Source organism: Pan troglodytes, chromosome 13 (assembly GCF_028858775.2).
Source record: "Pan troglodytes isolate AG18354 chromosome 13, NHGRI_mPanTro3-v2.0_pri, whole genome shotgun sequence".
Taxonomy (NCBI): domain Eukaryota; kingdom Metazoa; phylum Chordata; class Mammalia; order Primates; family Hominidae; genus Pan; species Pan troglodytes.
Genome location: NC_072411.2, coordinates 98,201,692 through 98,216,127, shown reverse-complemented (window position 1 = coordinate 98,216,127; position 14,436 = coordinate 98,201,692). Strand labels below are relative to the sequence as shown.

The 14,436-nt window shown below is 36.3% G+C and overlaps 1 protein-coding gene across 14 annotated transcripts in view; it reads left to right on the top strand.

The window, feature by feature from the left end:
- HECW2 (HECT, C2 and WW domain containing E3 ubiquitin protein ligase 2) overlaps nt 1-9,086 on the top strand; it is a 388,387-nt gene extending 379,301 nt beyond the window's left edge. For 13 of the 14 annotated variants that reach the window (XM_063791409.1, XM_063791410.1, XM_063791408.1 and 10 more), the window contains one exon: nt 6,947-9,086. In XM_063791409.1, coding sequence (XP_063647479.1) covers nt 6,947-7,058 — 112 coding nt within the window. In that variant the 3' untranslated portion in view covers nt 7,059-9,086. The remainder of the gene's footprint in view (nt 1-6,946) is intronic. The other variant, XR_010150180.1, reaches the window with a different exon arrangement.
- Nucleotides 9,087-14,436: the final 5,350 nt, after the last annotated feature.

Here is a 14,436-nt window from a genome sequence, read left to right as displayed (position 1 = left end):
GAAATTCCAAAATCATAATCCAGACTTTCATATCTCTGTATCCATATCTGAAAAGTTGGGATAGAAATTAGCATTTATATTACAAAGTTGTTTTGAAGATTAAATGAGATAACATGCAAAGTGCTTAGAATAAGGCCTAAAACATCATTCAATAAATTTAGCCATTCTTACTATTCTTCCTAATATCTAGCCTTCAGGGCTGGCCGGATACTTTATAGTCTTTAGGTGTGTGAGAAATGTGCCATATTCACCCAGCGTGTTTATATTTTGTTTGGACTTACAGGGGTTTCCATTCCTGGAACTGTCCTTACTGGACTTTGTTCTGTTTGGTTTAAATTCTTACATTTGAAAAGTATGTACCCTCTTTATCTCTCCCCAGAGGCATTCACAAGTGAAGAAGGTACCTGCTCAGAATGCATAGTTTGAAGAGTTTCTTCTGCCAGTTACCCCAGATACAGGAATTCCCCCCCATGGGAATATTCCACTTTGTATTTACAGATCCAAGTGCACCTTAACCAAAGTGACCTAATGAGACTTTGGAATAAGACATTAATTAGTGAATAGATTAATTCCCCTCACCCGTCTATAGATACTCATCATGGCTTTACTAAGTGCCGAACCTTGTGGGAGATATACGTTGACCTTAAAACACAGGGAGAGAAGCAATGGATATTTACATGAACAGATAACCAACATCATTGGTCCCAAAATGGCACATGACCAATGAGTAGTTGGAATAGCAAGCACCATAGAATTTCTTTCCATGAATTCACCTTTACCGAACACCTGGTGAAGGTCAGGGCGTTGTGCTCTGCTGCCATAAGTTACACACATATTTGTGCCCTACTCTTAATAGGAATTTCTGCTCTAAACCTCATGGCCTAAGAAGGTATTCATGAGGATATTAGATAAATTATGAATATTTTAAAAATTCTAACAAGTTTTACCATTAGTTGTGTTAATAAAGCTACCCAGGCTAACAAAACTATAACTGGATTCCTTTAATGGAATTTGATCACTCTATTTAATTGGTAACTTTGGATTTCTCATGCTGATTTCACGCCCTTGAATTCATCATCTGTCCCTCTACCCATTTCCTATATTCCCTGCCTTATTTAAAGATACCTCTGCCAACCCACTTTTCTTTCTTTCATCCATGAAATAACTGGAAAAGGTTTTTGCAAGAACACTCCTGGCTTCCTGATGTGACCCTGCCTCCCCATCTGGCCTCAGGTCCAACCTTGCCTCCTGTCCCTTAGGCGCTTGCCCCTCTCAGGTTTCCTGATGATGCAATGTCATGCTTCCAGGCCATCTGCTGGGAACATCCTTCTCCTTGTTGTTGATTCAGAGAAAACCTGCACACCTACAAATCTTTCAAGACTTGGCACAGATAGTGTCCTCTATGAACCTTCCTTGGCTCTGCTGAGCAAACTTGTAACTCATAGTATTATTAACTGTTTGTATGCAGGGCCACTAATAGCCCATCTTTGGGACTAATGAAACAAAGGTGTCTCCTAGCCTTTTGGAGAAATGCAGCCTGCAGCTAGGGCTCACAATTTGGCAAGCAGAGCCAAAGGAAGGCTGGATTTCAGTTCCTGCTTGCCCCAGAGCACAGGATACACAAACTTTAGAGGGTCTTTTTCCTGTATATTTTGCTGCCACAGTGTAAACTCCTTGAGGACAGAAACCAGACTTTTCATCCTCATCTCTCAGGGGACAGCTGAATCCCTGGCATGGAGTATATGCTTAGTAAGTACTTATTCAGCGAGTGAAGGAATAAATGAAATATAATGCAAATTGGAAAATTAAGTACATTCACATACAGAGAGAGAAATTAATCAACAAACCAATCTATGGAAACGGAAATGTAACTGATACTTTTGGCTCACTGGATTTGTCTAATTGACTTGTCTATCTGTAGGGAAAAAGGGAGGGTAAGCATGTGACCTCCTGATTAACATTTTTGAAGAATCCAGAAAGCACCAAGAGATCTATTAAGTCAGACCAGATGTCTGGAGAATTTTTAAATCTTCTTAATATTGATGCCAGCATGATTTCCCAAAGATGGGTTCAGACCTGCTTTCCTTGAGTGGTTCTGGCTAAATAGATTAAAATGAGGTAAACCCATTATAGCTTTAGTGTGACTGGCTTTGAAAGATTTGAAAAATGTTCTTTTATTGAGACTGAATAGCTGGATGCACTTTTGCTGCCAACATCAACACAGTCCAGGGCCCTCCTGTTATTTTCTGCTAGAGTTTTCTTAGGACATGGAATGGGGTGGGGGTGGGGGTGTGAAAAGCCTCCAAGGATTATGTGTTGCTTGCCTTTTGTTTGTTTTTTTCCTGGTCTTGGCTCATAGAGCAAGTTGATGGTAAATATTGGGCAATTTATTTAGCCACACTATTCCTCAATTTCCTTATTAGCAATGCTGTCTTGTTTATAAGGAGTTTTGAAATTTCTGCAAGCACATAAAACACTGGTGCAAATAGCCAATGTAGGTATCATATTGCTAATCCACTTGATGTCTCTCCAATAGTGGAGACCACCTGCATCAAACTCACTTGGCATATTTATTAAAATGCATATTCCCCCAGGCCCACCCCAAACCTTCTGAATTAAAATCACAAGGGGTGCAACCAAAAATCTCCATTGTAAAACAAGCTCCTGGAGTGATTTTGATACACTCTAAAGTATCCTTTTGAGTATTTGCCTTCTTCTATTAAGCCTGAGATTGAGCTAGATGGTATGATCACCTAAAAATCCCCTGGTATTTTTCAGGGTTTTCTGGATTGACTCAATCTCAGCCGCTTTCCCCAGAGCTACTGCATATTGTGATTGAATTATTCATTTAAAAAATATCTGAAGCTTTATTTTGCCAATCCTTGTCCTCAAAATGTGGATAATCTAGTAGGATGTTGAGGAATAATAGTTCGTAGTCAGAGGTAGGATAAAATTAATACTCAGGCTTCCAAAAGTAAAAGAATGAAGCCATGAGCATTAATCTCCCTGCTTTCAGTTTAATGTTGGACTTTCCCTAGGAGACCCAGAACTGAGGTCCTTTTCTTGATTTGGCCACTGACTCAGCTTTGACCTTGGGAAAACCATTTAATCTTTCCACACAGTTTCCCCCTCCACAATATATGCTTTCTCCATCATCGCGAAATATTTTCCAGAGGAGCTGTTTAGTTTATTAGAAGGAAAGTTGTGTTATGGTAACCATATATTATGCAACCAGATGTAATTTATGAAGCAGCAATAGCCTTAGATTATGGATTAGTAATGCTGATTATGTCTTATGACTGCAGAGGAACAAAAAAGGTTGTCTAGTCCTTCCCTTTGCCTTCCCTTTGTGTTGAGAACTGAAAAGAGTATTTAGGCTTGTGGATTTACTGGATAAGCTTCTAGAGTACCTGCAAAGATACTACAGAAATGGCAAAGAGACATTCAAAGTTCCTGTTTCTCTACTCAGAAACCTGGGAGAATGAAAGAACTGTTGCCAACCCCTAGCTTTGTTTCACCACCTGCCCTGGATAGATGATTCTACTGTATCACACTTAACATCACATTTGCCACCTTTTCTTGAACAGTTTCACTACCTTGAGACCTGTTACTGGTTCTACTGATGCAAAACAAATTACCACAAATTTAGCAGTGTAAAGCAACGCACATTTATGATCTCACTGTTTTCATGGAGCAGGCATCCAGGCACAGCTTAGCTGGGTCTTCTGCTCATGGTCTCACAAGGCTGAAATCAAGCTGTGGGTGGGGCTGCATTCTCATTTGGAGGACCAACTAGGGAAGAATCTGCTTCCAAGTCCCCTTGTGTTGTTGGCAGCATTCATTCCTTGCAGCTATAGAATTCATAGTAGCTTCCTTCTTCAAATTCAACAACAGTGAGAGTCTCTCTTGATTTCAATAAGAAATCCTAAGGCTTTAAAAGGTGAATGGACTTCATACCCATTACAAAAGCTATTATAAAACAAACAAACAAAAAAAACAAGAAATAAGTGTTGGTGAGGATGTAGAGAAATTGGAACCCTTGTGCACTGTTGATGGAAATGTAAAATGTTGCAGCCACTATGAAAAATGCAATATGATGTTGCACTTCTGTGTATATCCCCAAAAAAATTGAAAAGGAGGACTTAAACAGATAATTGTACACTCATGTTCATAGGAGCATTATTTACAATAGCCAAACGGTAGGAAAAAACTCCTGTTCATTAATGGATGAATGAATAAAGAAAATGTGGTATATACATACAATGGAACATTATTCAGCCTTAAAAAGGAAGGAAATTCTGACCCATGCTACAACATGAACCTTAAAATATTATGCTAAGTGAAATAAGCCAATCACAAAAGACAAATATTTTAAGATTCCACTTATATGAAGTACATAGGGTAGTGAAATTCATAGAGACACAAAGTAGAATGGTGGTTTCCAGGGGCTAGGGGGAGAGGAAATGGGAGTTACTATTTAATGGATACAGATTTCAGTTTTGCAAGATGCAGAAGTTCTGGAGATGGATAGTGATGATGGTTGCAAAATAAGGTAGGTGTACTAATGCCATGGTACTGTGCACTTAAATATAGTTAAAATGCTAAATGTTATATTATGTATATTTTATCACAATAAAAATACTGAAAAGTTAATCAGGCAAGAGAGATGAACATATGGATCACAAAACAGGAAATGTAAAAAGCAAGAGGACATGGGGGAAAGATGCTCAACCTTATTGGTAACCAAAGAAATGAAAATTTTAAAATAGTATTGTGGTATCATCTGTTAGTCTAACAGGATAATAAATGTTATTTGTCTAACACACAAAGTTTGGCATATAATTATATTCAAAACATATTCCACTTTTCTGCTTCTTCCTCCCCTACCCCTGGAACAGAGATAAATCTTTATTTAATATTTTTATTCCAATGTTTCACAGATGATAGATTATAAACCACTCCTAGGACTCTATTTTAGTATACAAGTTGAATTTTTAAATAAGTAAAACCTTTTCTTGAGGCTCAATTTGCGTTCCAGTCTAAGGATATCAAATGCAATTCTGAAATGCTTATTGTATCAAAAAAGGGTTTGCCTGCAAAGATTCATTAGATGATTTCCACCAATATATCCCAGAGTTTACAGTACTAGGAGTGGGTGAGTCGGTACTATCTCTATACCCTAAAACTCATACAGTTTGAGTATCCCTAGTCAAAAAATTTTAAATCTAAAATGCTCCAAAATACAAAACTTTTTGAGTGCCAACATGATGCCACAAGTAGAAAATTTCACAACTGACCTCATATGACAGGGTGCAGTCAAAAACACGGTCAAAACTTTGTTTCATGAACCAAATTATGTAAATATGGTATAAAATTACCTTCAGTCTGTGTATACAAGGTGCATATGAAACGTAAATGAATTTCATGTTTAGACTTGGGTCCCATTCCCCAAGATATCTCATTATATATATGCAAATATTCCAAATTCCAAAGAAATCTGAAATCCAAAGCACTTCTGGTGCCAAGCATTTTGGATAAGGAATACTCTATCTTTATTCTTACAATATAACAGATCCTGTTCACATTCCTGTTTTTAATAAGCCATGTGGCCACACACCTGCTTTATTATCCCTTTATTATCTCATCGTTCTCATGGGTCATTACTATTTGTGGCAATTCACTGAAAGCAATTAGAGTCAAATCTTGTTGATAGTAATGAAATGTAGCTAACAATACATCTATTATTAATTGGTCAAACACTATGAGCCAGTCATTCTGTTAAGCATGTTTCTGTTATTTCACTTAATCCTCACATCCTTCTCAGACAAGTTATATAACCACCCTTTTAAAGGTGAGAAATACGGGCTCAGAGTTTTAATAACTCACTCCAAATCACACACTTGTTGATAGAGCTAGAATCCAAACCCAAATATGTCCAACTGCAAATCTCTGGTCTTCCCACTACATTACACTGCATCCAGGAATATTAATTATATTTATTTCATAAGGAAAAGGGATTTATCAGAGTAAAAGTATAAACATGTGACTTTGTAGAAATAGCTTGTTAATAATCATAGTTCCTAAAATTTCTTATTCAGGAGTATTTTTTTTAAGTCAAAGTTATGTAGGTCCCCCAAACAAGCTGTTGTACATTCAGAATAGAATGTTTCCTATTTCATGTCAAAAGTGCAGATTTGCTTCCTGATAAGATGTACTATTTGGAGACTGTCTATTTTTTATTGTGATTCAGATGCAAATAACAGGAAAACATATTTTTTTCCTATCTTGGCAAAAGAAGTATTTCTAAAAAAGAATACTTAATGTAATGATTTAAATTGCTTATTTTGTTATTGTGAATTGGGAGAAAGCAAATTTTAGCACAGGATTCAAAGAAGTAACAATGGCCTACTGACTTAGAAAAGTCCAGCCAGGGAATTTCCCAAGACTCTAAGCCATGAGGCAGGCCCTCAGAGACACTGGCTCCTCTTCCCTGTCCAAGAAAATGAAAAAATGCATAACTACAGAGTATCGAAGAGACACCCAAGCATATGCCAACTCAAAATGAACTACTTCGCAAGGCCTTATGTCCGTGTATTAAAAAAAAAATCTAGCATCAAAAGAGAAACAAAAACCAAACTTGTCTTTGTAATCCTTAGACCACTCAATAAATGGTCATTTATATGTAATATAGCTTTTAAATGGTGGTGAAATGTAAATAAAATATTTTTTTTAATATCCTCTTTTCCTTAGAGAAATTCAGTTCTGAATTTTTAAGGTCAAAATGTTTTCAAAGATTTTTCAAAAGGAGTGTGAAAATTGGCAACAAATAAATTTGAATGTGAAAGACAGTCATACACACACAGACACACACACACACACACACACCACACACATTTTCATTTCACTCGGCCTGTTCTAAACTATGTGCTGTTTCTTGTGTTTTCAGAGCGCATACATGTTTTAACCGTCTGGATCTGCCTCCCTACCCATCCTTTTCCATGCTTTATGAAAAACTGTTGACAGCAGTTGAAGAAACCAGTACTTTTGGACTTGAGTGACCTGGAAGCTGAATGCCCATCTCTGTGGACAGGCAGTTTCAGAAGCTGCCTTCTAGAAGAATGATTGAACATTGGAAGTTTCAAGAGGATGCTTCCTTTAGGATAAAGCTACGTGCTGTTGTTTTCCAGGAACAAGTGCTCTGTCACATTTGGGGACTGGAGATGAGTCCTCTTGGAAGGATTTGGGTGAGCTTGATGCCCAGGGAACAACCCAACCGTCTTTCAATCAACAGTTCTTGACTGCCAAACTTTTTCCATTTGTTATGTTCCAAGACAAAGATGAACCCATACATGATCAGCTCCACAGTAATTTTTAGGGACTCAGGAGAATCTTGAAACTTACCCTTGAACGTGGTTCAAGCCAAACTGGCAGCACTTGGCCCAATCTCCAAATTAGAGCAAGTTAAATAATATAATAAAAGTAAATATATTTCCTGAAAGTACATTCATTTAAGCCCTAAGTTATAACAGAATATTCATTTCTTGCTTATGAGTGCCTGCATGGTGTGCACCATAGGTTTCCGCTTTCATGGGACATGAGTAAAAATGAAACCAAGTCAATATGAGGTACCTTTACAGATTTGCAATAAGATGGTCTGTGACAATGTATATTGCAAGTGGTATGTGTGTAATTATGGCTAAAGACAAACCATTATTCAGTGAATTACTAATGACAGATTTTATGCTTTATAATGCATGAAAACAATTTTAAAATAACTAGCAATTAATCACAGCATATCAGGAAAAAGTACACAGTGAGTTCTGTTTATTTTTTGTAGGTTCATTATGTTTATGTTCTTTAAGATGTATATAAGAACCTACCTATCATGCTGTATGTATCACTCATTCCATTTTCATGTTCCATGCATACTCGGGCATCATGCTAATATGTATCCTTTTAAGCACTCTCAAGGAAACAAAAGGGCCTTTTATTTTTATAAAGGTAAAAAAAATTCCCCAAATATTTTGCACTGAATGTACCAAAGGTGAAGGGACATTACAATATGACTAACAGCAACTCCATCACTTGAGAAGTATAATAGAAAATAGCTTCTAAATCAAACTTCCTTCACAGTGCCGTGTCTACCACTACAAGGACTGTGCATCTAAGTAATAATTTTTTAAGATTCACTATATGTGATAGTATGATATGCATTTATTTAAAATGCATTAGACTCTCTTCCATCCATCAAATACTTTACAGGATGGCATTTAATACAGATATTTCGTATTTCCCCCACTGCTTTTTATTTGTACAGCATCATTAAACACTAAGCTCAGTAAAGGAGCCATCAGCAACACTGAAGAGATCAGTAGTAAGAATTCCATTTTCCCTCATCAGTGAAGACATCACAAATTGAAACTCAGAACTATATTTCTAAGCCTGCATTTTCACTGATGCATAATTTTCTTATTAATATTAAGAAACAGTTTTTCTATGGCATCTCCAAAACTGCATGACATCACTAGTCTTACTTCTGCTTAATTTTATGAGAAGGTATTCTTCATTTTAATTGCTTTTGGGATTACTCCACATCTTTGTTTATTTCTTGACTAATCAGATTTTCAATAGAGTGAAGTTAAATTGGGGGTCATAAAAGCATTGGATTAACATATGGTTTGCCAGCCTATGGGTTTACAGGCATTGCCCAAACATTTCTTTGAGATCTATATTTATAAGCAGCCATGGAATTCCTATTATGGGATGTTGGCAATCTTACATTTTATAGAGGTCATATGCATAGTTTTCATAGGTGTTTTGTAAGAACTGATTGCTCTCCTGTGAGTTAAGCTATGCTTACTACTGGGACCCTCAAGAGGAATACCACTTGTGTTACACTCCTGCACTAAAGGCACGTACTGCAGCGTGAAGAAATGTTCTGAAAAAGGGTTATAGAAATCTGGAAATAAGAAAGGAAGAGCTCTCTGTATTCTATAATTGGAAGAGAAAAAAAGAAAAACTTTTAACTGGAAATGTTAGTTTGTACTTATTGATCATGAATACAAGTATATATTTAATTTTGCAAACTTTTCACTTGTTTGTATTCTTTTCATTATAAGGAAAAGTAGTATAACACACTTTTTTTAAGTCACATATTTGATGGTATACAAGATGTTTCAGGGCTGGCATTCTCCAAGCAGCAGATAAAGGTTGCATTTCTTTCAAAAATACATTCAAAGACCATGTTATCCTTCATTTTGGTTTGAGACATTTAGTTATGGTATTTCATATTATTAGGTAAAAGAGATTTGAAATAAAATATATCTCCTTAATTATTTCTAACAAATATATTTCTTTATTAAGGCATCCAACTTTTTCCCAAATAACAGTACATTTTAATGTATGTAGACATTCTTAATTAGTATAATCATCTAGTTGATACTGTTCTCAGATTGGGAATTATCAAAGATGTACTTAGCATATCAGAAAACCATGCTAACTTATCTATTATTCTTTCTTAGTAAAACAAAACAGCCAGTAATAACTATATAAAATATTAAATAACATTTCCACAGAATAAATTAGACTTTCATGTACTCTACAATTAGAAATATCCATAAATATTTTCTTCTGGACTGTGAACCCAGATAACTAGGCTTTCTGCTCTTATTTTAAGTGATGCTCTTTATACTATAGAAGACACTCTTAATACATCATATATGTATGCAGAACATCTCTTAGATGAGAGAACAAGCACATCATTGGCATTCCCTCTGTGCCAGTTTGATGTTTGTTTGACGATGGAGCTACAAGAGTCTAAATCTGCCTTTGAAAAGCTCAGCTCACAGTGTAGTAGAGTAGACTCCAAGGTTCAAAAAAGTGTTTTTGATAAAATTTGGTAAGTTCTACAATCAAGGAATGAAGAGAGAACAGCTTTTTCCATCTGGGAGATTCAATAATGGCTTCATATATAGATAGTGTGGCTAAAAAAATTACATCAATGCTGTTTCTATTGGGAAGCAATGGCAAGTAATAGTATGTCAATACTGGTCAAGTGTTGAAGCCAGGATGCACTTACACAACGAGAGTGTAAAGTGTGTAGGGAGCTGATCTGTGAAGGAGCAACTCAAAGATTTTGAAATTATCAATGAAATGCCAAAATTAAATCAAGTAGTTTCCCTGTTTCCCTTCATCTATTCTACAATGCACCATTGGTTTTCAGTGTGAAAAATCCCAATCCCTGAGCCCAAACCACTTCTGGGGTCAAAACATTTTTCTTGTGCACAAAATGAATGGATCTTGGTCAAAGAAGTATGGTCACAATTTTCTAGCATATATTGCGTTTATAATTTAGCAGAAATTCTGCAATAAATAAAGGAAAATCTGTTTTACCTGTGCAACAATCAGAAATGGTAAAAATGCATTCAAGTGTTTGAAAGTAATGGTAGAATATGCTTGCATAGTGCTTTATAGTTTCAAAGTGCTGTCAGGTACATCGTCCGTTTAGCTCCTCACGCACTTTGTAGGGTACAAGCATCATGTTCCATCTGGGTTGAGGCTGATTTTCATGGATGGCTTGTGGCATCAGTTTCATTACTTCATAGTCACAATTCTGTGTTTCATCTTGAGAAATGTGGAGACTAATGTTTGTACCAGTATATTCCACATTCAGTGAGGTTTCCAAGATGCTTCCTCCAAACTCTCACTTTCTTAAACAGATACATTTAAAATATGACACCTTCTGAAAAGTCCATAAAGAAATTAGTATATTCATGGAAAAAATTTCCCCATAGACTTATTTGTATTTCATGACTTGACATGAGAAATTTAAAAAACAGAAGGCAAAATGTGATTGCTTTTGATGGATTTATACAGAATAGTCACTTAATTTTCTCAAGTATTATTTGGAAACAAGATAATGGAAAACACTAATCAGAAGCCTTACTTTATTTTTAAATTTTTAATAGGGATGGATCTAGTAAGCCCTAATAGCTGAGTTCCAGTGATAAAATTCACAAATTTTATTTATGATTGGACCACTTCTAACAAGGCAAATATCTTATAATGAAGATAGGAGTCTGTTCAATTTAACCTTATTCAGGAAACTCCGTATTTATGTGAAATGATGCAATGCCATTATTAAGAGGTATCTGTAACCCTGCATAATAAAAACATGCATAAGAAGAATGTGGTCTAATCTCCAAACTGAGTCTCAGTTTCAGGGCCTTTTGCTTTTTTTGTTTGTTTGTTTGAGACAGTCTGGCTCTGACATCCAGGCTGGAGTGCAGTGGCACATGAGCTCACTGCAACCTCCACCTCCCAGGCTCAAGCGATCCTCCCACCTCAGTCTCCTGAGTAACTGGGACTACAGGCACACACCACCACACCTGGCTAATTTTTGTATTTTTGTAGAGACAAGGCCCAGGCTCGTCTCAAACTCTTGAGCTCAAGCGATCCGCCCACCTTGGCCTCCCAAAGTGCTAGGAGTAATTATAGGTGTGAGCCACCATGCTGGCAGTTGTTTTTGTTTGTTTATTTGTGATAAGGTCTGGCTGTCACCCATGCTGGAGTGCAGTGGCATGATCTTGGCTCACTGCAACCTCTGCCTCCCAGGCTCAAGCCAGCTTCCCACCTCAGCCTCTGAGCAGCTGGGACTACAGGCATGCACCACCATGCCCAGCTAATTTTTTTATATTTTTTGTAGACACAGGGTTTTGCCACGTTGCCCAGGCTGGTCTTGAACTCCTGAGCTCAAGCAGTCCTCCCACCTTGGCCTCCCAAAGTGCTGGGATTACAGACGTGAGCCGCTGGGCCTTGCTCTGTTTTGTCTGCTTTCTGATTTAGTAGGTGAGGGACAGCACTCTGGACCGTAGCCATTTTACTTCCATCTTACTGCCGTGAGTTTAATGAGAATGTCACTTTTAGACTCTAATTTTCAAAAACTTAGTTTCTTTCCCATTCATTTGTGTTTTCCAAATTAATTTGTTTGTCTAGTATGGATGCAAAGGAATGCTGAAGACATTAAAGCTTTCTGAATTGTGGCTTAAGGCCAGCTACTGCCCACTGAAAGGATGATAAAAATAAAAAAGGAGGAAAGAGGAGCCCAGCAGTTGTGCCACCCCCCAAGAATATAATGCTAATTATTGACCAACTGTCAAGATTCAGAGTGGTAACTGCATTCCGAGGAGCTGTCAGGAAGGATGACCGTGTGTGTGCTGTCCATATCATAGCCATCTGGGTCAGAAGGAGCGAAAGGATGGTTAGGACAGGAGTGTAGTGGAGGGAAAGTTAAAACAACGGTAGATGGATCATCTTAGGGCTTGCTGGTGGGGGTAGGAACATACTTCAATTTGGTTTCTGACTGAGAAGAAGAAAGCTATGCCCCCTGATGAAGGCACAGTTTGATCTACTAGATGGGAAATACCCTCATTTTATAACTTCAGTAATTTAACATTTTCTGTATTGCAAAATGTAATTTAGTCCCAAAGTATTAAAGCTAACCATAGCTTGATCAGGAGATTCGACAATTTAGCATAAAATTATGTTGTGGATTTTTTTTATTTAAGAATTATTGTTACTATTATTGAACACCATGTATGAAATAAAAGAAAGGGTGCTTTTATTTCATTATACTTTTTGTTTTTTTTAGCAGATATCCCTTGACATTAGAATAGCATTTGAGACATTTTCATGATTTCTAAAGATAACTTAAATGCTCTCTGTTAATCTGGAAAGTGAAATCCTAAGAGTGAGGTCGCAAATGGAGACTGAATTAGTGTTTCCAAGTCAGGAAGTTAATCAAGACCGGAAATAGATTTGCTTAGATTTTATCTGCAGAGTCGTTTATTTGGCTTTCGTAATTGAACAGCTCAGCAGAATAAGATGGCCCTAGTTTTATGGTTTCTGGGGAACACAGGATAATTAAATTTATATATGTGATTTTTATGTGTAGCGCCCTTGGGCAGGTGATATCTTTCTATATGACTTTTAAGATATTACAACCTGAGGAGTGTGGATAGCCGTGTTGTGTGATTCAAACTGAATCAGCTATTACTGATGCAGGTAGGGAACCATCAGTCAACTTCTGGTTACTATCACCTTCATAAAAAAGAATGGATGATGTTCAGGAATTACCTTGGAAGGATTAACCAGGAATTAACACAGAATGGGATGTTCTTTTAGGACCCTAATGCTCTAAAAGATAAAATTACAACCTATTTTTCTTTATATGATAGCATAAGTAAAATTTGGGGCTGTTAATATGTTGGAAAGTGCTTAAAATTACATGTTTTTATAATAGGGATGCAGGCATTCCAAAATAAATGAATAAAAATACATGCATCTCTCTCGCCTCTTACTGAAAGTATTAATCTAATTTTATAGTAATGATTACTTTTTAATATTAAGGCTCTGTAAAAAAAAATTATTTCTAAGATTTCAGTAGAACACAGGTGGTGTATTTTTTTAAGCTTTTAATTTCTCTTCACCAACCTCAGTCATTACGTTCACCACACAGTGTGTCACAGTTAATAGTGGTATTTCAGTTTTTGCGTTGATTTAAGCTTCATATTTATTTAATGTGACTTTTAATGGAGAATAATAATGGGAGATGCTTGCTGTTAGCATTAAGGTTATACAGCTCTCACTTCACCTTATATGTAATTTTTTTTTCAAAGTAAATAATGCAGATTGTTGACATCCTAGAAATGGTTTCTGGGTGGTATTATATGGGGCCTAGGACTCTGAACTGGGACTAGTTGTTTATTTTCTGGGAAGTCTGTATTCTTATTCTCAACTGAACCCCTGACTCTTTTGTTGTATTTTTTATGATTCCGAAATGCTTTGAGGGAAAGATATTTTAATGTGTACAATTTGTTTTATTTTCATACTGATCTCTATTTTTGTTTAAAACCATGTTGCATCATGAAATCACTTAATCCAAAATAAATCTTCTTTAAAAAAATAGATTATGACTTTTCTGTAATACTTTTGGGGAGGGAAAACTCAGAAGGGAGGAGAATAGAAGTAGAGATAAAGATTTCATGGCATTAGTTTGCAGCTCTATAAATATTGGAGGGTCTGTTTTCATAGTATTTATAGTATTTTGTTTATTTTTATTTATATTTTTATTATTTATTAATAAAATATTTGTTTATTTTGTTTGGAATCTACTTTGTTTATCCCTACAAGAATATTTTACTGTTTGATGGGCTGTTAATGTTAAAGGAATGAATTATAACACAAATCATAATTTCTTAACTCACATGGGTTGAGACTATTTGTTAAGCCATCTTATTTGAATGTTTAATTTATAAACACATAGGCACACCACTGCCGCCGCCACCACTACCACGCACGTCAATTTAATCTAGGGGTCGCGTGTGCATATGCCTACAGGGACCAGATAGGTATTTAACGAGTGAAATTGGCTAGGTG